The sequence below is a fragment of the Larimichthys crocea genome, chromosome III (assembly GCF_000972845.2).
Source record: "Larimichthys crocea isolate SSNF chromosome III, L_crocea_2.0, whole genome shotgun sequence".
Taxonomy (NCBI): domain Eukaryota; kingdom Metazoa; phylum Chordata; class Actinopteri; family Sciaenidae; genus Larimichthys; species Larimichthys crocea.
In genome coordinates this window covers 37,517,830-37,541,027 of record NC_040013.1, presented here as the reverse complement: position 1 = coordinate 37,541,027, position 23,198 = coordinate 37,517,830, and the positions used below count along the sequence as shown (strand labels likewise).

General features: G+C 39.3%; 1 protein-coding gene across 1 annotated transcript; it reads left to right on the top strand.

Moving 5' to 3' along the window:
• Window positions 1-1,192: 1,192 nt before the first annotated feature.
• loxhd1b (lipoxygenase homology PLAT domains 1b) lies at window positions 1,193-23,127 on the top strand. Its single transcript, XM_027272765.1, has 43 exons — window positions 1,193-2,082; window positions 3,063-3,177; window positions 3,335-3,346; window positions 3,627-3,707; window positions 3,922-4,106; window positions 4,307-4,405; window positions 4,543-4,691; window positions 5,449-5,572; window positions 6,039-6,148; window positions 6,663-6,803; window positions 6,900-7,035; window positions 7,532-7,692; window positions 7,789-7,875; window positions 8,257-8,392; window positions 8,494-8,648; window positions 9,089-9,249; window positions 9,356-9,432; window positions 9,518-9,714; window positions 10,070-10,262; window positions 10,355-10,515; window positions 10,629-10,944; window positions 12,083-12,234; window positions 13,429-13,562; window positions 13,695-13,834; window positions 14,008-14,112; window positions 14,205-14,333; window positions 14,406-14,570; window positions 15,504-15,685; window positions 15,760-15,876; window positions 16,078-16,240; window positions 17,110-17,264; window positions 17,339-17,548; window positions 17,692-17,818; window positions 18,415-18,623; window positions 18,874-19,059; window positions 19,157-19,284; window positions 19,863-19,980; window positions 20,306-20,483; window positions 20,576-20,761; window positions 21,164-21,334; window positions 21,475-21,607; window positions 21,879-22,034; window positions 22,116-23,127. Exons 1-43 carry the CDS (start codon window positions 1,398-1,400, stop codon window positions 22,594-22,596), a joined length of 7,206 nt encoding a protein of 2,401 aa, XP_027128566.1. The 5' UTR covers window positions 1,193-1,397; the 3' UTR covers window positions 22,597-23,127.
• Window positions 23,128-23,198: the final 71 nt, after the last annotated feature.

Here is a 23,198-nt window from a genome sequence, read left to right as displayed (position 1 = left end):
TTGGCTTTTCATACTCAGTGTATTTACTGTATCAGGTATTTGATTTGATAATTAGTCTACAAACAAGGAAACATATTAACCCTTGGTCTAACATTGTTATATGGCTCTGTAGAGGCTTCTATCTACCTACCTGTTGCGTCTATGAAGTGAGACAGCCCTATCCTCTGACCCCAGTTACCATAGTAATGATCAAAAGGGCATCTGCTTTCCTAAACAGAGGACCTAACACTCTCCCTACAGTGACCTCAAGACATATGCATGACCCTGTATAGCCCCACAGACATCATTAATTTATTTAAGATCAAAATTGGCCAATGCACGTTTCATGAAACCATCTGTGATTTTGCATCGAAGTAATATTTTGACACATATATTAGTTAATAAGTCCCAGTGTGTGTGAATGTTGCAGCATTCCTATATAGTAGCCATTTGTGAAATCACAAAACACCATTGAGGTTTTCACTTTTCACTAGAGCTGGCACAAGAGATGGAATCATGGAGTGAAATACAAGGTGCTGAGGTTGAAGCCCGGTGACAAACTGGGCTAATTAATGCAAGCTGTTTAGGTCAGATAACAAGAGAATACTACCTGCTGGCTAAAAACAGCAAAGATAGTTAATTATAAATGGTTGGTGCAGAAGGTGGAGATAAAGCCACAGTTAAAGATGGCATTACTTGAAACATTACTTACTGGGTAATGCCACATGCTGTGCCAGTTGGATGTGTTAGTATGTAGTTGGATGTGTTAGTATGTAGCTCATTACTCACCGATTAACAAAAGAAACATAAGAGCTAAGGTTGTGTTTACTTTGCTGTCCTCCTTCACAGGGGCCAAGTCACTCAGTTCACATGTACCCTCATACTCAGACAGTGATATGATTAAAAAATGATGATTGCTTAAACTGAGGAACCTAGAGAGATTTTACATTTTTAATTGGCTTGTTTAAATGTCATCATAATCAGCTGCAGCCCCTAGTTGTGTTTACATGTACTTTTTATTCTGTTCATTATCACTCAGGCGTACATATAAAGAAGTATCCAATAAAGTTTCTTTTAGGTAGACATCTCTACTGTGTGAAAGGGGGAATCCTGCAACACCTTTCTGGAATTTTCTGGAAGGTCTTTCCTTCCAGGGAGGGTTTCTTCCTCTGGTCAGGTGACAACAGGCAGACAATCATTTTTAATGAGGTCAGAGCATCTGCTGCTGTTGTAGGCCAGGATAACCAGCAGAGAGGGGCTTCCCCTAGCCTCATGCCAAACAGTCATCTGTGAGTTTTAACTCGGACCAGTCCTGTCAGCAGGTCACTCCAGCAGGCTCACGGGTCAGTTTAATCAGGTTTCACCGGAACACACAGGAATCGGTTACAGTTACAAGGACGGTAGTAAATAAATTAAAGATGCCCACAAAAAAGAAAAAAACAAGACAAAGCACAGAGGAAGAAACCAAAGATGTGGATGACGAAGGCGAGGACTCAGAGGATCAGGAACCAAAGCCCAAAAAGAAAGGTAAGCAGGTTAGTGAGTCAGATGAAGCTGGGAGATTGAAGAAGAAGAAGAAGAAGAAGAAGTTGAAAGACAGCGATGAAGAAGGATACAATTCTGACACATCAGGGCCTGATGTGAGGAGCACTGGGAAAAAGGGGAAAAATAAAGAAAAGGTCAAGAAGAAAAGGAAGAAAAGCAAAGAGGAGAGCGAGGATGAGTTGAGCAACGACTCACAGAATACTGATAATGAGGATAACAACAGTGACTCCAGGAGTAAAAAGAAAAAACTTCCTGATGTGATTGAGACCACTAAGACAGGATCAAAGAAGTCCACAGTCAAAGACAAGATGGGAAAGGATAAAAAAGACAAAAAATCCAAGAGGGACTCAGACGATGAAAGTGATGAAGATGAAGGGAAAAAGACAAAGAAAAACAAGAAGAAAGGTTCAGTGAGGGATGATAGTGATGAAGACACCAAGAAGACAAAAGGCAAGAAGAAGAAGGTCGAAAATTATGTCGCGATCTATGAGAATGAGCTTCGCAACTACGAGCCAGAAATGGTGGAGAACTACGAGGATGAGTACCACAAAAAGAAAGGTAACTGCAAAACGTTGATCTCAAACTGTAAAATGCACAAAAGACAAGCTGTGGAAGTTACATAATTAAAATACTCTTTCCAGAGAGAGCATGTTATTGTGTCGTTAATTTGATGTAAGTCTTGTTTGAGGAAAGACATCTGAGGCGAGGTGAATCCTTAATTGTAATTCCAGGAATTTGAGTCACTCAGCACTAATGTGTCCATATGTTGGTTTGATATTCATGGTAACTCTACACCAAGTGAGCTGGTATCCATGTATTGTCTGTACGTTATCTTCAACCTACAGATATATGACACCTGTTACACAGTAATGTTTACACAGGGTGGTTCCACATCGTAGCTTCACAGTCCTCTAAAGTTCCCTTTTGGATCCCACTGTTGATTGTAAGGTCATACTAAACATGTCCTCACACTCACACACATCAAAGATAACTAAACCTATTCTCGTAATAAACATAATTAAACTACACACAAACAAGTTCTCCTTAATTTTTGCAACGTCTATTTGTAAGTTACATTTTTAATGGAACAGAGAATGTTTTATTTTTTCAGAAAATAAAATTAGAAAACCCTTAAAGTTTATAGAAATACTCATAACTGTTTTGTTATGTTATGATAGTACATTACTATCAGTATCTCTCATTTATGGTTATTAATCTGTTACTGCACAAAGGATATTAAAAATTCTATTTCTTCTGACCCCAACCCATAAATAAAAATCCTGAACAACCCATGATATCAGCTCTTACTCAATATTGATGAAAAAAAATCCTGATTTAAAACCCATCACACACCCGCACAGGTGTTTTCATTTACTTTACCTGATAAAAACCTCTCATGGGCATGTACAGACTGCACTATTACCGATTTTTTTGTTGCACCTATTCAGCTTCCTGTATGAAGGTGTTATACCGGTTGTAATCATACAGTGCATCTTCCTGCTAAAACACACTTCCTTTTGTATCGCTGAACCCTCCAGTGTACGAGGTGGTGACCATCACTGGTGATGAGAGAGGAGCAGGCACTGACGCCAACGTGTTTATCTCTCTGTTTGGAGACTATGGCATCACTCCCAAAGTCCACCTGGCTAGCAAGTAAGTCCTCTTAAAAGATCAGAGAGCAAAGATTTAATTTATTTATTACACTGGTCTAGCCAGTCACAACCTTAGTCAGTTAGACCTCATATTTGATTGAGCAGGTTCTTGTGCTTGAACTAAAACCGTCTGTTTTTTTCCCCCTCCTCTTCAACAGCACAGAAAAGAGGTATTTATATCTTAACATGGTTGTGGTGGTGAAACTGTGTGCCCCGGTTTTGGTGTTTACTACAATCATTTTGCTCGCATGAATTTTTCTGCATGATTATATGATGATGATGTTTCATTATGTATCAGGAGTAAACAGAGAATATTTTATTTTCCTTAATTTACTTAACATTTTTTAAATGTCATTCTTTTTGCATTTATTTTGTAGTGAATAGTTTAATGTGTGAAAACAGGGCGAAATTTAGGATAGCTCTCGAACGTTAACCATTTTGTGATTTCAGGAGTCGCACGGCATTCGAAAGGGCCAAAACCGATGTGTTCAGAATTAGAACTCACAATGTTGGATCTATAAAAAAGATAAGGTATGTTAGATTCAATACAAGACAGTTTTTTCCACATTCTTGAGTAATTCTTAGTAAAGCACAGGAAATGGTATGAAAAGCTTTTAGTTCAAGCATGACCAAACACTCTTGACCTTGCATTAGATTGAAATAGATTTTTTTTTTCCATCCTTCAATACGTTTACAAGAAGAATGAGGCTTATTTTACCTGGAAATGATTTTTCTGTTAATTCAGGATTGAGCATGACAACACGGGAATGAACGCCAGCTGGTTTCTGGACAGAGTGGTGGTGACAGATGTGATCAGGCCTCACCTGAGGTTCTACTTTTCTTGTAACAACTGGCTCAGTAAAGTAGAGGGAGATGGCCTTTTTGTCAGAGACCTGCTGGGTACCATGGATCCCATGGAAATGCCCAAATGTATGTATAAACAGAGCCTTTTAATCCCAGCTGTATGTAACAACCTTTTTTTTTTGTATTTGTAGCATACCGTTCATCAGCCTGAACAGATTACAGTTTTTTTATTCAGTGGTCACTTGTGGTTAACATACTGTTTTAAAGTTTTTGTATAAGAGTTTGTTTTTAAATTGCTCCCAAATCCTTTGGTCTTAATTTTCCAGATAATAAGTATGTAGTGAGTGTTTTCACTGCGGATGTAAAAGGCAGTGGAACAGATGCAGACGTCTTCATCAATATCTTTGGGGAGTTTGGAGACACAGGTAAGTTGCAGCACAACAGGCAACACATGTTTATCTCATATAGGATGTGCTGAAATAGTAAACCTTTAAACAGACGAACCAAAGCAAGTGCCAGTTTTAACGCACTCGATCATTTTCCACTTGTTTTGTTATTTTAGGTGAAAGGCGACTTGACAATGAAAAAGATAACTTTGAAAAGGGCACAGAGGACAAGTTCACCTTTGAAGCACCAAACTTGGGCAAAGTGAGGAAGATCACCATTGGCCATAATAACAAAGGCTCTTCAGCAGGATGGTTTGTGGACAAGGTAATAAACATACAGACAAGACAGATGTTTGATGTGCTTCTTTAGTCTTTTATTTCAAGCACATGACATTAATGCCCTTTCATCAATACTTAATAGAGGTAATTAAAGAATAACATGTTACTCTTAGTTGTTACATCATGTGTAACGTCAGGCTTTTACAGTACCGTATCTTGAAACAAAACTAGTCTTTACTGTATGTCATTCTGCTCAGTTCTGCCTCTGCAGAGGTACTTAAGACATGTGATCCTATTAGTTCCACTCAGTCTTCTTATCTGAGACTGGTGTCCCTGCTCCTGCAACACATACAGTGCTCACATCTGAGAGATGAGTTCATTCAAACTCATTCAACAGATGCACACGCACACGCACATGCACATGCACACGCACGCACGCACACACACACACACACACACACACACACACACACACAGGACACACATGTTGTCATTCTACCCTCTGTGTAAAGGAAAACCATACCCCATTAAGGAATTGACTTACAGCAAACAGACAGACGAGCTGCTTGATTTGTTGGTGACTGCAGCGCAGACTGACACCAAAGATCAGCAGTGACAAGAATAATAGTCTACTTTACATTTCAGATGCAGTTGTTTGTGCTGCCGTACAAGTTAACATTTATTGTGAGGATATTCAGATGTATTATTATGTTATTATTGTACTTTTAACCACACCTGTACATAATCACATGTTGGTTTTCTGATTATGTTCTTATTTTCCTATTTTTTTCATTTTCATACAGGTGATTGTGGATGATCTGGGAAACAAAACACTGTATGAATTTCCAATTGAACGTTGGTTTGCCACTGATGAGGATGATGGGAAGATCCAAAGAGACATCCTGGTGGGTGGGAGCCAGCCCACAGGTGAGGATGGAATGTTTTTATGAGCCTCAAAAAAATACTTTACATACATTTTATTCTTTTAATTTCTCCAAAGGAAACCTTATGTCAGTGAATACAATTTAGCCAAGGATGAGAATGAAATCTTGTGATACATGGCTACTTCTTCCAACTTATTCTGTAGTCATTTTCAGCTTGCCTGGTATGAAACAATATTGCACAATGGATTGTAAGACAATAACATTCCTATTACCAAGGGGCAGATCATTTGCTGTTTTATACGTTATTATTCAGTCCAAAAAGTAATGTGTTTTCTCTTCAGCTTGCAAGAGGTTCACTGTGTGATCATTAATTCTTGAGTAAGACTATCAATGTTTGGATCTGGTTGATCTTGTTTCTGCTCAGCTCCTTGAGGGAGTATGTGTGCTGTGAACCCTAGTGACCCGCTGGCAGGGCCTCTGATAGCCTTACATGTAACTGTACCCACCAGGTATTGTATACAACGTCCAGATTGTGACAGGAAACATCCGAGGTGCTGGGACCAACTCCAAGATCCATGTTGTGATGCATGGCTCAAAAGGCATGAAGAACAGTGGCAAGGTAATGACAACATACCGTATACAAGAACAGAGTAGGCAACTTGTACTTATTTTAAAAAACAATGGCTGCAGCAATTATAGTGAGTTAGTTCAAGTAGATAAAGACCTTGGACTTAATTTAGAGAAGGAACGGCTGTCTGTAACAATAAGAAATGTTTGTTCTGGTAGGTTTTTCTGTTTTCAAAAGATGTTTTCATGCTGCATTAACTAAAAGTAACTCTTCCAGCAAAGTGTGGGATGTGTAGGTGCGTCTTTATTTCTTTATGTGCTTTTCTTCGCCTGTCCTAGAGTACTCCTTGAGTACTCACTCTAACAATAAACAATTTGTTTTCATGTAACCCAATGCACAGAATTCAGGAACAAAGACCCATATCCACACGTGCTGCAAATGAAAATATTTCTTTCAAACTAATTTCACAGTGTGCATTTAAATTGTAAAATGAAGCGGATTCATTTGAATTCAGACAACTGAATATGAATATGATTAAGTCTTTTCCTCAATGTTTTTAATTCAGGTGTTTTTGGTGGGAGGAAAATTTGAGCGGGGCCTGACAGACATCTTTAATGTTGAGATTTCTGCACTCCTTAGTCCCCTCAGCAGAGTCACCATCGGACACGACAATGACGGAGTCAGTTCTGGGTGGTACTGCGATAAGGTGAATGAACATGAACGTGCTCATATAGGCACTGCAATCTGGTAATTTACTGTAATCCACTGAGTTAATTCAGCTGAATTGATCTTTTTTTCACAGGTGGTGGTGTACTGTCCATTCACAGGGATAGAGCAGACCTTCCCATGTTGTAAATGGCTGGATGAGAAGGAGGGAGACGGGCTGATAGAGAGAGATCTCTATGAGATGGTTTCACTCAGGCAGAAGAGACAGAAGAGTGAGTTGAACATCAATAATTATGGCTAGTCAGCAACATTCAAAACACCATGTTTTTTTTAATCAAACATTTACATAATGCCTCAGCATGCGGTCTACCTCCTCTGTTCTTGTAATTGTTGTAGTGAGTTGTCCGCACAGATTTGGAAAGAGAGTTTTCAGTTACTGCCTTACTTCATTTCCGTTCACAATCACACAGTTGCAATTGCTGCAGTCACTGTCTTCAACATGATGATTTCTGCCCTGAAAATAATTTTAACATGCAAAAATGAGGGAATGTGATGTTGAAGGAGAAATAGAAACAGTCAAAATGACAGCCCTTATATTATATTATAATAAAAAACACTTATGAAACTCAATACAGACAGCACAGGGGAGGAACTACACTTACCTCTCAGTCACAAACAAATCGTGAAGATAATGGGACACCAGTTATGTTTTAGGATATAACAAACCATGTGCTCCTAAATCAAAAATTACGATTTGGTTCTCCTCAGAGCACCCCTGGTCCTTGTGGATCTGGACGTCAGACCTGCCCAGTGCAGGAACCGATGCAGATATCTCCTTCCAGGTTTATGGAGATAAGGGCAAGAGTGATGAGATCAGACTGGACAACAAAACAGATAATTTTGAACAGGGACAGATAGACAGGTTTATGGTAAGTTTCATACTTTAATACTACACTCATAAATATATTATACAGACAATGAAGCTTCATACAGTAGTAATCTTTTATTTTGATGTGATCTCACAGGTTGAGCTGCCTGATTTGGGGAAATTGAACAAACTGCGTATTTGGCATGAGAAGAGACATCCGTTTGCAGGATGGCATCTCAGTAAGGTATAGAAAATAATTACTAAACATTACACAATCTTAAAGTTAACTAAGCTTGGGTTGTAATTCACTCACATGCATACTACCATGAACTGACAGCTAATATTACTGTGATTTTATATTCCTAAATATGCAGGTTTGGAGGCATGCTACTTAACATCAAAGCGAGGATATTAAGACAGTTTTGTATTCTCATAATAGACATGAAAACCTTCAGGTTTAAATATTATATTCAACCACAAGGCAAATATAGAATATGTGCATTTGTATGTAGGTACTTTAGAAGAAGTTCAATATTCAAGTTCAGTGTTTGAACACTTGAATGAATAATAGTCCCCTCACATATCACATCAAACAAGCTTTTCATCATTGTGTCTCTCCAATTAGGCAACTATCATGAAGACATTAACAAAGGAAAAGTACACGTTTGTTTGTGAGCGCTGGCTGGACACAAATGAAGATGATAACGAGGTTGTTAGGGAGCTCCCTGCCAGTGGAGATCTAATCTCTGACCCGCTGGCCAGTATGTATATGAACCTGAATTCACCTTGAGCAACCAAAGTGTGCTTTGCCAACTATAGAGACATATACAATCTGATTTAATAATGTTATTTTGGTCTGCAGTCATCAAATACAGAGTGACAGTATGCACGGGTACGATCGGCGGCAGCGGTACAGATGCATCTGTTTTTCTCAATCTGATTGGAGACAGTGGGGACAGCGGAGATCGTTGGCTGGTCAACTGCAAAAACAACGTCAACAAGTTTGAGAAAGCAAATGTGGGTATATTTAGTGTTATTTCCCTACAGGGATTAATAAAGTACTTGTGATTCTGATTCTGATTAGATGTAGAGCTCAGTGAAATCTTTGGAAGAAAACGTTTTTCTTTGTCCTCTCACTCTTCATATGATTCTTAATTTTTACTTCTTTCTCCATCCAGTCAAAAAACATTACATTTCTTGTTTTCTCTTTCACACACTGAAGCTAATCACCAATCGTGATGACAAATTTAAGTGATATGTTGGGATTGATAAAGGACTTTACGCTGATAATCAAGCATTAACTCCTGATGTAGTTTGCCCAATGGATGTCCTGATGGGAACACTGTAATGTGCTTGTCATACTGTATCTGCAGCACGAATACTGCAGTCTCTTTGACATATACAATAAAAAGGCATCAAAATGTGATAACCCCCGCTGTATTTTTTTGTCTTTCCAGATGGATGAGTTCATAATTGAGGCAGTAAACCTTGGGCAGATCCGCAGGGTGAGAATTGGACATGATGGCAAAGGTGGAGGCTGTGGCTGGTTTCTTGATAAAGTGATTGTAAGAGAGGAGGGACAGGCGGAGGCCCAAGCCATAGAGTTCCCTTGCAACAGGTGCCTTCATCTCAATATGAATACAGAAACAAACTGAATTCCAACAACAGGTTTTGTTGTGTGTATGTAATAGATGAGGGTTTTGTTCATTAAATGTGCTGTGCAGGTGGCTAGACCGCAACGAAGATGATGGACAAATTGTTAGAGAGCTGGTGCCATTTTCAGATGGACAGCGTCTTTACAGTAAGTTAGAGCAATCTTGATTATCTGAACATTTGCATTTAAACTCCCCCTGATGCTAATGCTTTCATTTGTGTGTCTGTGTCAGACACTAACTATCACATCGCAGTGAAGACAGGTAACATTCCTGGAGGAAGCTCAGACTCCAATGTGTTTGTCAAGCTCTACGGAGAGAAAAACGACACCTGTAAGACGATGCTGCTGGTCTCTGCCAACAACCTGGGGAACTACTTTGAATCGGGTCGCATTGACATCTTCACAGTGGAAACCTATGATATTGGACAGGTGACACCCCAGAGACAAAACCATGTGTTGATTTCTCCCATTTGATGTTGAAAGTTCTATGGGAAGTTTTAGAAATCATTCAGGCACAAAATCAAAGATTCTAGGTTCACCTATATTAATAATATTTGCTGTCAAGGTGCTTTGGACCACATGATAAACATAATGTTATTACATTCAAGCAATTACAGAAGATTGCCATCATTAGTGGTCTAGATAAGAGTATTAATTTTGTAGTCTGCATATCTAAATTTAAAGTAATATTTCTTCTGTAAAGAAATATTAATTAATATAAATTATTTTGTCCTATTTTATAAGCATGTCTTTAAATTGTATCATCCATTTAATCTTATTCCAGATTAACCGCATGATGATTGGCCACACTAATATAGGCATGCGTGCTGGCTGGTTCTTAGACAGCGTTCAGATTATGGTTCCAGTCCATGGAAAACATTACATGTTCCCCTGTCACCGCTGGCTGGATGAGGATGAGGCTGACGGCAAGACACAGGTGGAGATTTACCCAAGCGAGATCCTGGACATTGACCAACGTAGGCAACGTTTTCACGCTCTCACACTATTCTTTCACACTAAGGCAGTATTTTAAAATCTAGATGTGTGTCAATAAATCTGTATTTTCCAGTGATAAACTATGAGGTAACAGTAGTGACTGGAGATGTGACATATGCTGGCACCAACGCCAGAGTGTTCATCCAGATGTATGGGGAGAAGGGGAAGTCGGAGATAATCACGCTTGAAAGCAGATCCAACAACTATGAGAGGAATGCCACAGAAATATACAGGGTATCAAATCTTGCATTGTTTTTGAGTGGATCCAAAATGCATCTCAGTCATTAAATCCAAATGCCAAAGAAAGAAAGTGAATGTCTAGATGTTATATTCCAACTGTTCCCCAGATAGAGGCCAAAGAATTGGGGAAGATCCACAAGATCCGAATCGGTCATGATGGCTCAGGGATCGGATCCGGGTGGTTCCTGGAGACAGTGGATGTCAAACATATAATTATGGCCATGGCGCCCAAGGAGAAGAAAAAGGAGGACAAGAAAAAGAAGAAGAAAAAGAAGAAAGATGAGGACGACGAGGACGATGGAGAGGAGATGAAGGAAGTGGTGGTGACTTACCATTTCCCCTGTTCGCGCTGGCTGGCCTCGGGAGAGGAGGATGGCGAGCTAGTGGTGGAGCTTCTGCCTGAGGATGCAGAAGATCTGGAAAGTATGAAATAAATACAACTAAGTGTAGTATTGTAGAGAGAAGCGTAAATCCGAGCAGAGGGCTTGACCTGTCACCATCTGTATACTGCACAATGGAAAATGCACCAAAACCAATTTTAAGCATTTGAGACAGTGATAACTGCTAAGGCAGAAAAGAGAGAAAAACTGAACTTAATTCACTGTTGCATGAATATTTTCCTTAAGTGACCACAAAGCACAACAATTCTGTAAAAACAGCTGGATACCCTCTTTAAACAGTATCCATATACTGTACATAATCAGGTATTCACAGAAGAAGACACATGCAGGCACCAGATGAAATTGAGGACAAGAGCTGGCTCAGGCACACATTGCACATAATTTGTGTGCATTAACATAATATTCCATCATCTTCCATAGACTATCTTCTTTGGTCTTTTATGTTATGACAATATAATGTGATGAATCCTCTCACCCTGAGGTTTGTTTCAGACAGAGTAGCTGAGTTTCCTGTGAAGAATAAATGTGTCATTTTAAATACATCAGTATTATTAAAATGCCCTTTGTGTTACTATAATTAGCAACAGCTGTCAGAAAAACAGAGCTGAAATTATAAGGATTATAAACTAACCTAAGCAACCTCCTTGTTCAGAGTGCTTTGGTCAGGATGAACACAATTAATACTGTCCATAGCCTATGTAGTCAGTTAATTTAATTCAGTTCAATCAGATTAAAGATTAAATCTTAAATAAGATTAAAAGTCTGTTTGTTGGAGTGGATTAAAGTTTATTTAAGTGCAAGTTATTTCAAGTGGATTCTGTAAATATTGTAAATACATACAGTCAATAAGCCTTTATTAACCCTAACCCATTGTCTTCAGTGTTATTAAATAATACACCTTCTGTCTAGAAGTGCCACCTCTACCTTTTATCAGGTCTTGTGTATTCTTAAAGACCACAGATGCATGTATAAATACCTTATACACACTGACATGAATATATAGAATTGGTTATTTGCTGTATTTGTATTTTGCATGTTTACATCTTCAACCTCAGTGTTGAGGTTCTGGACATGCGGTTTGATTTGACAAAGTCTCCTGGCTGACGTATGTGACAGGTTAAAGAGTTGTTAGTAATTCATCCCTTTGTATTGTCCAACAGTCAACACCTATGAAGTGTGTGTCTTCACTGGTAACACGATGGGTGCCGGGACAGACGCCAACGTATTCATTAATATTTATGGTGAAAAAGGAGACACCGGAGAGCGCTATTTGAAGAACTCTGACAATCTCAACAAATTTGAGCGTGGCCAGGTATGATGGGTTAAACAAAGAGATGACCACTACTTTTTCCAAATCCAGTGTGTAAGATTTAGGGAGCTATATTTAAAGAATATATTCTTATTCTTCTATTAACTTAGACACATAAACCAGGATAAAACAACTATCTATTAAGTAATTTCCCAGCTGACAAGGGAAGAAATAGATCTCAAGTGCAAAAAAACCCCAAAAACAACTCTTTCTTGGACAGGTGTCCTGTTGACTAGCAGTTAGTCAGAGACTCAACACGCAATATTGCACCAAGGTGTGGGCAGGAGTGTATTCTGGTAGGATTACAAGTTCTCCCGCAGGCAAGCCAGCTGTGACTGAGAGGAGCTGAGTCCTCTGTGTCATTGAACCTGTCCTACTTTTACTCATTACTTAATCCAAACCTGTGAATTATTAACCTCTACATTACCCCTGGCTCTGTAGGAACACAAAACTCATCTACAGACAATTAGGTCTATTTCTTACTGCAGATCAAAAGCAACAATAGCTTTTTGTCATTCAGTGACAGGGATGCTTTCTCATCCACAGCAGATGAATCAGTTTAAACAAAGATAACTCACTAAATGCACAATACTGTTACCACAGTCCTGAACAATGTATTTGGACACGCTGAAAGCCAAACAGTGTTGACAAAAACAATCTTACAAAGGCGACTAAGTAGTTGTTCTGGAGCTTTTGATAGTGTTATACAATCTTCCCTTACCTGATGGAGTTTGTCCAGTTGTCATGAAAAACTTGAAACGTACTTTTATTCTCCACTTCATTTATTTGACAACTTGAACAAATAAAATATCATGCATTGTTATAGTTTAAAACAGAACACACAAAGGTAGTTACTATTAGCTCCACGCCAACCAACTACACATTCATTGATTAATTAATTAATTAATTAAACAATGATGCATCGATAATTTTACTCCAATAATACAATATAACAATGTGAAAGGGACCATTCTGCATAATGGATACTATATATATACCTTTACAAAAGTAATATATTGAAAACAGAACTTTTATTATTGTGCTGTAGTATTGATACTTTTACTGCTGCACGTTTTTCCACTGTACTTGCTCACCCTCAGTTCCTGTTTATCTTCACTTTGAACTTTTAAAGCAAAAAGCCCCCCAAAAAGTATTGTCTAACAGAGTGGTGTCTCTTGTTGCTGTTTATTTTTTCAGGAGGATGTTTTCACTGTGGCAGCTGTTGAACTGGGTCCTCTGAAGAAGCTACGAATCCGTCATGACAACACAAACTCTAATTCAGCTTGGTACCTCGATCGTGTTGAGATAGTGGACACAAAGGATGATACCACGTAGGCGACACCAACATACAGTTATTATCGCTATATGCTTTGAATAGATTTGATTTAATTATACAACTGAAATGATGTAACAACTTGTCATTTTTTAGTTGAGCTGATCAGAGGTATTTCTTGGGTCTATAGCTACTATTTCCCTTGTAAGCGCTGGCTGGCAGTCGATGAGGATGACGGACAGATCGCAAGAGAGCTGGTTCCTGTGGATGAGGCCTTCATGACCAATGATGAGGAGGAGGGCTCAGCAACTCTGGGACTCGAGCAGAAATGTAACACAGTTTCAAAGATGGCTCATGTTTTAGTAGAAACTAGATAAAAGAGATTCCTGTTCAAGTATTTATCTGAGTGCTGGTGAAACATTCAGGTGTAGACGAGAGGGACTCATGTATTAGTGTGAAGATGAAAAGGATTAAAGTACTGACTTCTTAAATTTATCTTTCAGCCATGTCTACTACATACACTCTCAAAGTAAAAACTGGAGACAAGGAGTATGCTGGAACTGATGCCAATGTCTTTGCCATCTTATTTGGTGAAAATGACGACACAGGTACAATAATTCACTGGCATCCTGGCATTGCTCTGACAGCTATGTGCTGTATGTTATAGGCTAAATTATACCAATGTGAATTAATCCCACAGGGATCATCAACCTAAAGGCTTGCAAGAACTATAAAAATAAGTTTGAACAGGGGATGATCAATGAGTTCATTGTGGAGGCGGTGGACCTGGGTGACCTGGAAAAGCTTCGAATTGGACACGACAGCTCAGGTGGGGAAAGAAAAGTAATCAGTCACTGAAATAAGCGGTAAACTGAATAAAATGATTTTTTTGCACCATCAGGGGGTTCATCTGGTTGGTTCTTGGACTGGGTCGAGGTTGACGCCTCCTCACAGGGTCAGAGGCTCCGCTTCCCATGTGGCCGCTGGCTGGATAAAGCAGAAGATGATGGTGTGACTGTGAGGGATCTCTATCCTGCTGAATTACAGACTGAATTCTACATGCCATGTGAGTGAAGAGCATTTAAAGAAGTGCTCAGATCCATTAGTGAAAAGGGAAATGCACTGATTGAGAAACCTTTCTGCAAAAGTGCTTCATGCTAAATCGACTACTCGAATAAAAGTGTGAAAGCTTTAGCAGTACAATTTATTTAAATCACCCCATCCGCAGAAGGGTGCTTGTTAGATCATTGACTCTTGGATTATATGGCGGCCTACCTTCTAAATTTCACCACAGCAACAGGACTCTATTTCTTGGCTTACGCATGAAAAGAGTCCATATTACAATGCTGCATTCATTGATACTGTTGCGTTCATGTCGTTTTATTTTCAGTTTTAACAAACAACATTGCAGATTATAACGTAAGGTCAAAGACTGTACCTATGTTCAGTTCTACTCACTCACTACATCTTATTCTCGCTCTGGAATCACCAAAAAATCACAAAACTTACAAATATAAAGAAAAATCCTTACATCCCTACATTCTTTCAGTATTATGGCATCTTCAGAAATATAAACTCTGCAAGTAGCACAAAAAATGGTAGCAAAACAAAAAAAAACATTTAAGCAGTTACCAGTTATCTTATTTTATTAGAGCATAATATATTTTGCATATAAACTTTATTATTAGAACAAATAGCAGCAAATAATAACAGTTGAGCCAAAAGTATCTGTACAGTACATAAAATATTTCTCTATGAATTTCGGTGGAATGAATTACAAAATGCAAATTACCAGAGCACTAATGCCAGTGCCAATAAAGTGATAAAGTCCTACAAATTGTGCAGATAATAACATTGTGCTTACAAATCTTACAAAAAGATACACAAAGGTTTTAAGACTTTTCAGCTCTCTAAGTTAGAGCATGTGAAATGTATTGTAGATTTATATCTTCCATCTTGTGTCAAACAAACAAATCTGCCTTCTCCTCTAATTTTTCAGTTGTGCCTTATGAAATAAAGGTATACACCAGTGATTTGTTTGGTGCGGGAACAGACGCTGATGTGTTCATAGCCTTGTATGGACGAAAGGGAGTGTGCACACAGCAGAAATACCTGTGCGTCAATGAAAGAGAGAGGCGCCTGTACTTTGAGAGGGGGGCTGAGGACATGTTTATTGTGGAGGTGAGTGGATTTGGGTTATACATCCTTAAATGCAGTGGCTGCAGCTCTGTAAACACTGTGTTTTCTTTTCTCAGCTGGAGGACATTGGTGACGTTCTAGAGAAAATCAGGATAGGACACGATAACAAAGGCATGAATCCAGGATGGCACCTCGACAGAGTGGAGATCAGACGACAGCTCAGAAAAGGAAAGGTAGTCAAAATCCACTTGAAATTACACCTGCGTAGATAAGTGCTTCATTAAGAGTTTTCGTGTCTGTGCCCTCATTAAATTATTAACAGATTAATAATGTAACACCTTTTGGCTCACACATCTCAGTCAGATAGACTTTCCTTCAGTGTCAAACAGACACAGCCTGGCCCAGTTTGGGGACATGTTTGTATTTAATGGCAGGGTTCAGAGACGACCATTTTCCCATGCGAGTGTTGGCTAGCCAGGTCTGAAGATGATGGGGAGACTGTGAGAGAGCTGGTCCCCTCGGACATCATCACCAAGAAACTCCTCAGGGATGGGAAGCTGAAAGTAACTGAAACAGAGGTGGAGGACCCCTTGGAAAGTAGGTTCACCCTGATGTCAGTGGTGGAATGTAACTAAGCACATTTACTCACACACTGTACAATGATACAAACGGTGCAAATTTGAGGTACTACTTACTTAATTTAACACAACAAGTATTTCCATTTCATGCCACATGAAATTAATTTAGAAGATATGATGCTAACTAACAGTTAATTTTAGTTATTAATAACTAAAGTTAGCTGCACCTAGAGCAACTATACTCCACTACACATAAAATGACACTCACTCACACTCACACATAAAATGACTTTTTCTGCCAAACGAGTACTTATACAGAATACTTACACTCTATATACTTTTACAGCTAAAATTGCTTCTTATCATATACAGTATTATATCTGCAGCTCCCCCTAGTTTTATGGATTTTATCATTTATAAGTTTCAGCATTTGATATAATTTTAGCAGCTTTTTTAGCATTGTTTTAGAGTGCAGAAAAAAAAAACACTGTATGCTACCTGCTCAGCACCAAACAGCAAGCAGGCACAGTTATCGACTAGCTGGTGAACATAGTATCATTTGGATCATTCAGATCCTTTCTCCAGGAGTTGGTAGAGACCAAAACCTAAGCTCAAAGAGAAAGAATATTGTACTCAGTTTACACCAGATGGCCAAAAACACCGACCCCTACATCTTATGTTACATTAACATAGGATCTACTGACTCATCTACTGATTCTGATTCAAATGACTAACGTTACTCCATAAGCGCTGGATATGTAAATCAGAAACCATTGTTCACTATATCAACCTGAAAGGTGACAATATGTTATGTCAGTTTTCTATTTTCAGTCATAAATAATTGCAAATTTGTGATAAAACAACGTATATGTCTTTCTTCCATCACAGCTCACACATACAAGGTGTCAGTACGGACAGGTGATATGTATGGAGCGGGAACTGATGCCAACGTTTTTCTCACCATCTGTGGAGACCTGGGAGACACAGGAGAACGCAAACTCGCCAGATCTGAGACCAACAAGAACAAGTTTGAGAGAGGAATGGTATGGAAAGTTGTGATACATTATGTCATGTGACTGCTGGTGTCTACAGGTGTTATTTTCTTTTTGCCTCTTAGGTGGACAAGTTCACTATTCAGGCTGTGGACTTGGGCCAAGTGTATAAGATTCGTATTCGTCATGACAACACCAACATAGCAGCCGATTGGTACCTGGATCAGGTGGAAGTGCTGGATGAGGACTCAGAAGAGGTGTACATGTTCCTGTGTGAGCGCTGGCTGTCGACGAAGAAAGAGGACAAACGCATAGAGCGAACCTTCTTTGTCAAGGTTTGTTAAACTTGGGTTATGGTGAGGGAGAGTGCCATATTACTTTGTGCTTTGTATTTGAATTCATGTCAGCTGCTGCTGCAGTGCAATTTGTTACAAAAAGGAAGTGGGTACATTATTTGTCTGTTCTGTGTCTGCTTCAGGGGTATGAAGGTGAAAGAAACACTGATCCCAATTCCAAGAAGATGGCTCAGGCCAAACTGGGGCTGGACAGAAATGCCAACAAGAAGAAAAAGAAGAAAAAAGCAGCAGTGGTAGAGGAGGGTCCAAGTAAGGCCACAAAACTGTTCTACCGTCTACTCTACTGTCCACACTTTTGTGTATAACTTTACATTTTTAACATTTTAGCCTAAATCAAAGAAATAGTTGTGCACTGTGGGAAATGTCCAGAGTTATATGAGAAGATCGATACCACTCTCATGTCTACCTTAAATATGAATAGCCAGATGTTTGACTGGAAACAAGGAGAAACTTTCCTGCTCAGACAAATCAAAACCGCAAACACAACAAAGCTCATTAATTAACACATTATATCTTGTTTGTTTATTACCAAAGAGAAAACTACAATTCATGGTTTTGCATGGTTTTACTTGGCCACAAGTAATATCTCATGGTGACACAAGACGCCTGTGTTTGAACAGAATGGGAAAAACAAGATATGACATGTTATTGAGTGAGCTTTAGAAGTGCTGATAGGGCGTTTTGTTGCCCACAGACAAGGTAGGCTACTTGTTCCCTGTACAGACATAAGAGTGTTATCAATTTGCTCATCTAACCCTTGGTAAGGAACCAAATAAGTCTATTTACTATTATTTCTTTAACTAAATAATGATAATGACTTTAATAAATTCCTCTATTCCACCCAGTCATTCCCTATCACTTCACCTTGTCCACGGGGGTAGAACGTGATTCCGCAACTACAGCCAGGGTCTATATCATCATCATCGGACCCAATGATGTGGAGACAGACAGACTGTGGCTGGACCTGCCACCGGGAAAGCAATCCTTCGCAGCTGGCACCATGGAGCACTTTGTGTCTTACGGGACTGACGTAGGAGAGATCAAGAGGGTGGAAGTGAGAATCTAAGACCGTCTCTGCTGCTAAATCTGTGAAACAGTCTTGTCTCTGCTGCCTCCTCAGATGCACTGATTTTAAAAAATTTAAATAGCGCTATTCTAGCACAGCAATAATTAATTCTAGCCATGCCTCCTGGTACCTAGATCAAACAAAATAGAAATAATGTATCAATTCTCAGTTGTGCCTTCCCCCTCTTTCTTTCCCTCTTGCCTCCCCCTCCTCTTTCCTCTCTCCGTCTTTTCCTCAGCTTGGCCATAACGGTGTCACACCAGAGAGCTGCTGGTTGGTGGATGAGCTGGCGGTTGCCGTGCCAACCAAAGGTATCAAGTACATCTTTCCATGTAAGTGCTGGCTGGCTAAAGACAGGGGAGATGGTCTGACTGCCAGACTGTTCAATGTGCTGGACTCTAACACGATCAACATTATACGCAAAGTAAGTCACAAATATGAAGGCGTGAAAAACATTCAGTTGTATAAAAACAGAATTAGTCTTTTATTTATCTGTTGTTGTTTTTTACTGTATATTGTAGGTTGTTTATTCAGCAACAGTTGTCACAGGTGACACTCAGTATGCAGGAACTGATACTAATATTTACATGATGGTTTATGGAGTCAATGGGACCACAGAGGAAATGCTGCTGCCCAAAAATGAGGACAGGTAAGTCCTCCAAGTGTCACCTGATTATACTGATCACTTTTCATTCAAGGAATGGCTCTATGTTTGGAGAAATACACTCTGCAGAGTCAAAGTCCTATAATTGATATCTATCAAATGACAGGGTAACTCACACTAATGAAGCTACAGATAATTATAAGATGATTATCCCCTCAGCTTTATGGAGTTTCAGCTCATTGTTTAGCTATAAAAGGCTCCACTGTACTATCTGCTCAGCACCAAGCAGTAGACAGACACAGTTGGCAAGTAGCTGATGAGCACAGTGGAGACCAAAAACAGAGCTAAAATAAAATATTGGACTTTTTTTTATTGTTAGGCCAGAAGCATGAGTCAAAATAAATGAAAATATTGCTTAATATGTATATCAGGAACTATTCACCATAACAACTTAAAAGGTCAATGTTGTGTTCCCTTCTATCCGTTGTACGTAAATGGCCAAAAAAATTGTTTACTGATGTTTAAATGAGAGTATAGATAAAACAAACAAAATCAGTCTGAGTCGAGAAGATTTAGAGGTGATGGATTTTGTTACTTTTGGATATATTGTTTCCATCATTTAGGTTCGAAAGAGGCCAAGAAGACACATTCACTCTGGAGATAGATGATATTGCTCCTCTGAAGAAGATCAGAATTTGGATTGATGGCACTGGAAGTCGACCTGACTGGTTTCTTGACAGGGTAAAGACTACTAGGTTTATTATCTATGTGGACATCTTTTTTTTTGTAACCCCTATCAAAATACAGCATTAAAAAAAGAATGCTAAAGCGCATAGAAGCTGTAACAATGGCCACATTTTTGTCTGTGAAATAAACAGGCTTAAATTTCGCCTGCTAGATCTTTTTCAAGGAGAAATGTGATTTTACACATCAAAGTTGGTTTTCAGGTCTTGGGGGGTACTACTGCTTATGTGAAAATTGTTGTTTAAAGCCTGTGGCTCCAGAGGGAGCTGTGCAAAAATAAAAAATTACCTCAAGTGATGTTGATGATGGCAAATGCTTTTAGATCCTGATGCGAAACCTGACCACAGACGAGGAGTATCTGTTTACCTATGAGGACTGGCTGTCAAAGACAAGGGGGCCAAAGAGGGTCAAAGTGTGTGAACTGGCAGCTGTGGTAGATGACGAAGAGATGGTGGAGAAGACATCCTACACAATCACAGTCCAGACTAGTGATATCAGCAGTAGGTTTTAAAAAGTTTATTCAAGTAATGGCCTCATCTATCCAGTGTCATAGTAGCACTCATTTTTCATGTTTGTTCTTTTGATATTTTAGATGCCGGCACTGATGCCAATGTGTTTTTGATGGTGTTTGGAGAATTTGGAGACACCGGGACGCTGCCTCTGAAGGAGAGCTCCAACAGGAATAAGTTTGAGCGTAAAATGAAAGACGTGTTCAGATTTCCTGACTTGCTCAGTCTCGGCGAACTGTCCAAAGTCCGAGTGTGGCACGATAACAAAGGTGAGGAGGAAAGAACAGCAACTAGATGGATCTTTGTTTCCTAAAGCAGCAGAATTAACATATATCACAGTGATGGTGACAATTTGTCTTGGTGCATTTCAAAGATTAGATTTAGATATATTATAAATCTAATAGATCTAATAGATTTAAATATGTTTTTGTTGTCTGAGTTGTTAAATAATGAGTTACACAAGGTGAAATCATTGCATTCATAAATAATTTTGTTGCTGTTTTTGTCAGACTTGTTAAATCTGAGAAAATCACATTTTACTTGTATTCACAAAGTTATTAAAGAACCATAAACAGCATGTTTCCCGAAATGTTGAACTATTTCTGTAGACGGTAGTATGCACTGGAAGATAAAACCATAATGGACTTTGTTGTTACTCTTGCTGTAAACAGGCCCTGCTCCTGGTTGGCACCTGGAGTACATTGATGTGAAAGATGAGACCATGGACGAGGTCTTTAGGTTCCCCTGTGACCGCTGGTTGGCTAAAAATGAAGCTGATGGGCAGATTATGAGAGAGCTGGCCTGTGCCAACAACGACTCTGTGGACCTGAGTGACAAAACCAGTTAGTAAAAACGGAAGTCTAGAGCTATAATTACAAGCTCCCTAATTGTCGGAAATGAATGACTTGCAGCAAATTACAACCATTTGTAAAATGTGAAACGATTGTGGTGTGACAATCTCTGTCTCTCTGCATTTCCACAGAATATGAAATTGCCACAACAACTGCAAACACAGATGATGCATCCACCACTGAAAACGTCTGGATAGTGTTAGAAGGAAGGAAAGCTCGTTCCAAGGAGTTTGTTCTGGAGAATAAGAAAAAGAAGTTCTTATGGTAGGTCTTCAAAGAGAATCTAGGTGCCCCAGCTCACAGTAAAACCCTATGATGTGGTTTTATGTAATCTCCTCTCTTTCACGTGTTTTGTTTTTCTACCCTCTTTTATCTTGTAGCTTCAGTTTCTGTTCTCCAAGTCTCAGCTCTCAGGAGAGCGAATCCCATGAGACACACAAAAGGAAAAACTTATATGGCAGACCACTGAATTTATCAGAATCAAACCTTGCGCAAACACTGTCACTAGTTGTAACTTTTGTTTGCCCTTTCGCAGCGGTGCCACGGACAGGTTTGAGTTCTCGTCCAAGCACGTGGGGGAGATTGCCGGCATCTGCGTTGGCCACATATCCAAAGACGGAAAGAAGGTGAAGAACGAAACTTACTGGCACGTTATGGAGGTGGTGGTGACTGAGATGGAGCTGGGAAACAAGTAAGTGGAATCTCATACATCCTACATTATGTTATATAAATATATCACGTTGATGGTGTCGATGTGTTCCATCCTGTTCAGGTTTTTCTTCCACTGTGATGCACAAATCCCCCTGGCAGCCAAAAAGGACCAATTCCTGACATTTGAGTGCTTCAAATCTGTCGAGAGTTTCGCAAGCAAAGTCCGCAACCTGGTCCCCGTCAAGTATGAAATCATTGTCATTACCGGGGATGTCAGCGGGGCTGGCACAGATGCCAATGTTTTCATCACCCTTTATGGTGTCAACGGCGACTCAGGCAAGCGTCAACTGCGACAGAAGTTCCGCAACCTTTTTGAACGAGGGCGAACGGACCGCTTTCTTGTGGAGATGCTGGACCTTGGGGAGCTATTGAGGGTCAAAGTAGAGCACGACGGTACTAGCTCCAGCTGTGGGTGGTTTTTAGAGTGTGTTGAAATCACCAATACAGCCAACTCAGTGACCACCATTTTCCCGTGTGGAAAGTGGCTTGACGCCTATAAGGCCGACAGGCAGACTCATCGAGTGCTCTACCCGAGATATTAAGGAGGACGCATGAAACAAATGGAGTGGATGAGCATTCCTTTAGAGCCTTTTTGGTCAGTCGTTTTTTTAATGAATGTTAGACAAGTTTTGTGAGGAAAAGTGTTGAATTAACAGATCTGAATGTAACTTTTATGTAACGTAACACAAGCGTTTTTTTTTTATTTTGTGCCAACTATTTAGGTTGCTCTGTGTCTCACTTCAGAAAAAGCCATTTACTACCATCTTTTCTTGTACAATTTGCAAAATAAACAGACCTGAATTTTACCCAAAGCAGATCACCCATCACAATAAACATTCAGTCTTAACTTGTTCTCTCTCGGTTCTTTGTTTAGCTTTTCTCTTAATTATGTCTAGGTTAAGTCACACCAGTTCACACATCACATCACTCACATTAATGTCTACATATTAATGTCAGTCACTTGACACCTTCAGGTGGAAAAGAAGGCCCCAAAGTTAAATTACCTTTACATTTTCCCTTTTAATTAGATCTTTCAAAGGAGGTTTTGAACATGTTGTATTATTTACACTGGAACAATGACAAAATAAACTATACTCTACTATATTTTAATGATTGAGTGTGTCTAATATGTCTAATAGTTGTG

Bases quoted from the DNA above. Each gene is read 5' to 3' on its own strand.
- loxhd1b (XM_027272765.1), top strand. From the start codon at position 1,398: ATGCCCACAAAAAAGAAAAAAACAAGACAAAGCACAGAGGAAGAAACC. The intron at 3,708-3,921 runs GTATGTTAGATT...CTGTTAATTCAG, and splicing joins GGATCTATAAAAAAGATAAG to GATTGAGCATGACAACACGG. The intron at 14,571-15,503 runs GTGAGTGAAGAG...CTAATTTTTCAG, and splicing joins GACTGAATTCTACATGCCAT to TTGTGCCTTATGAAATAAAG.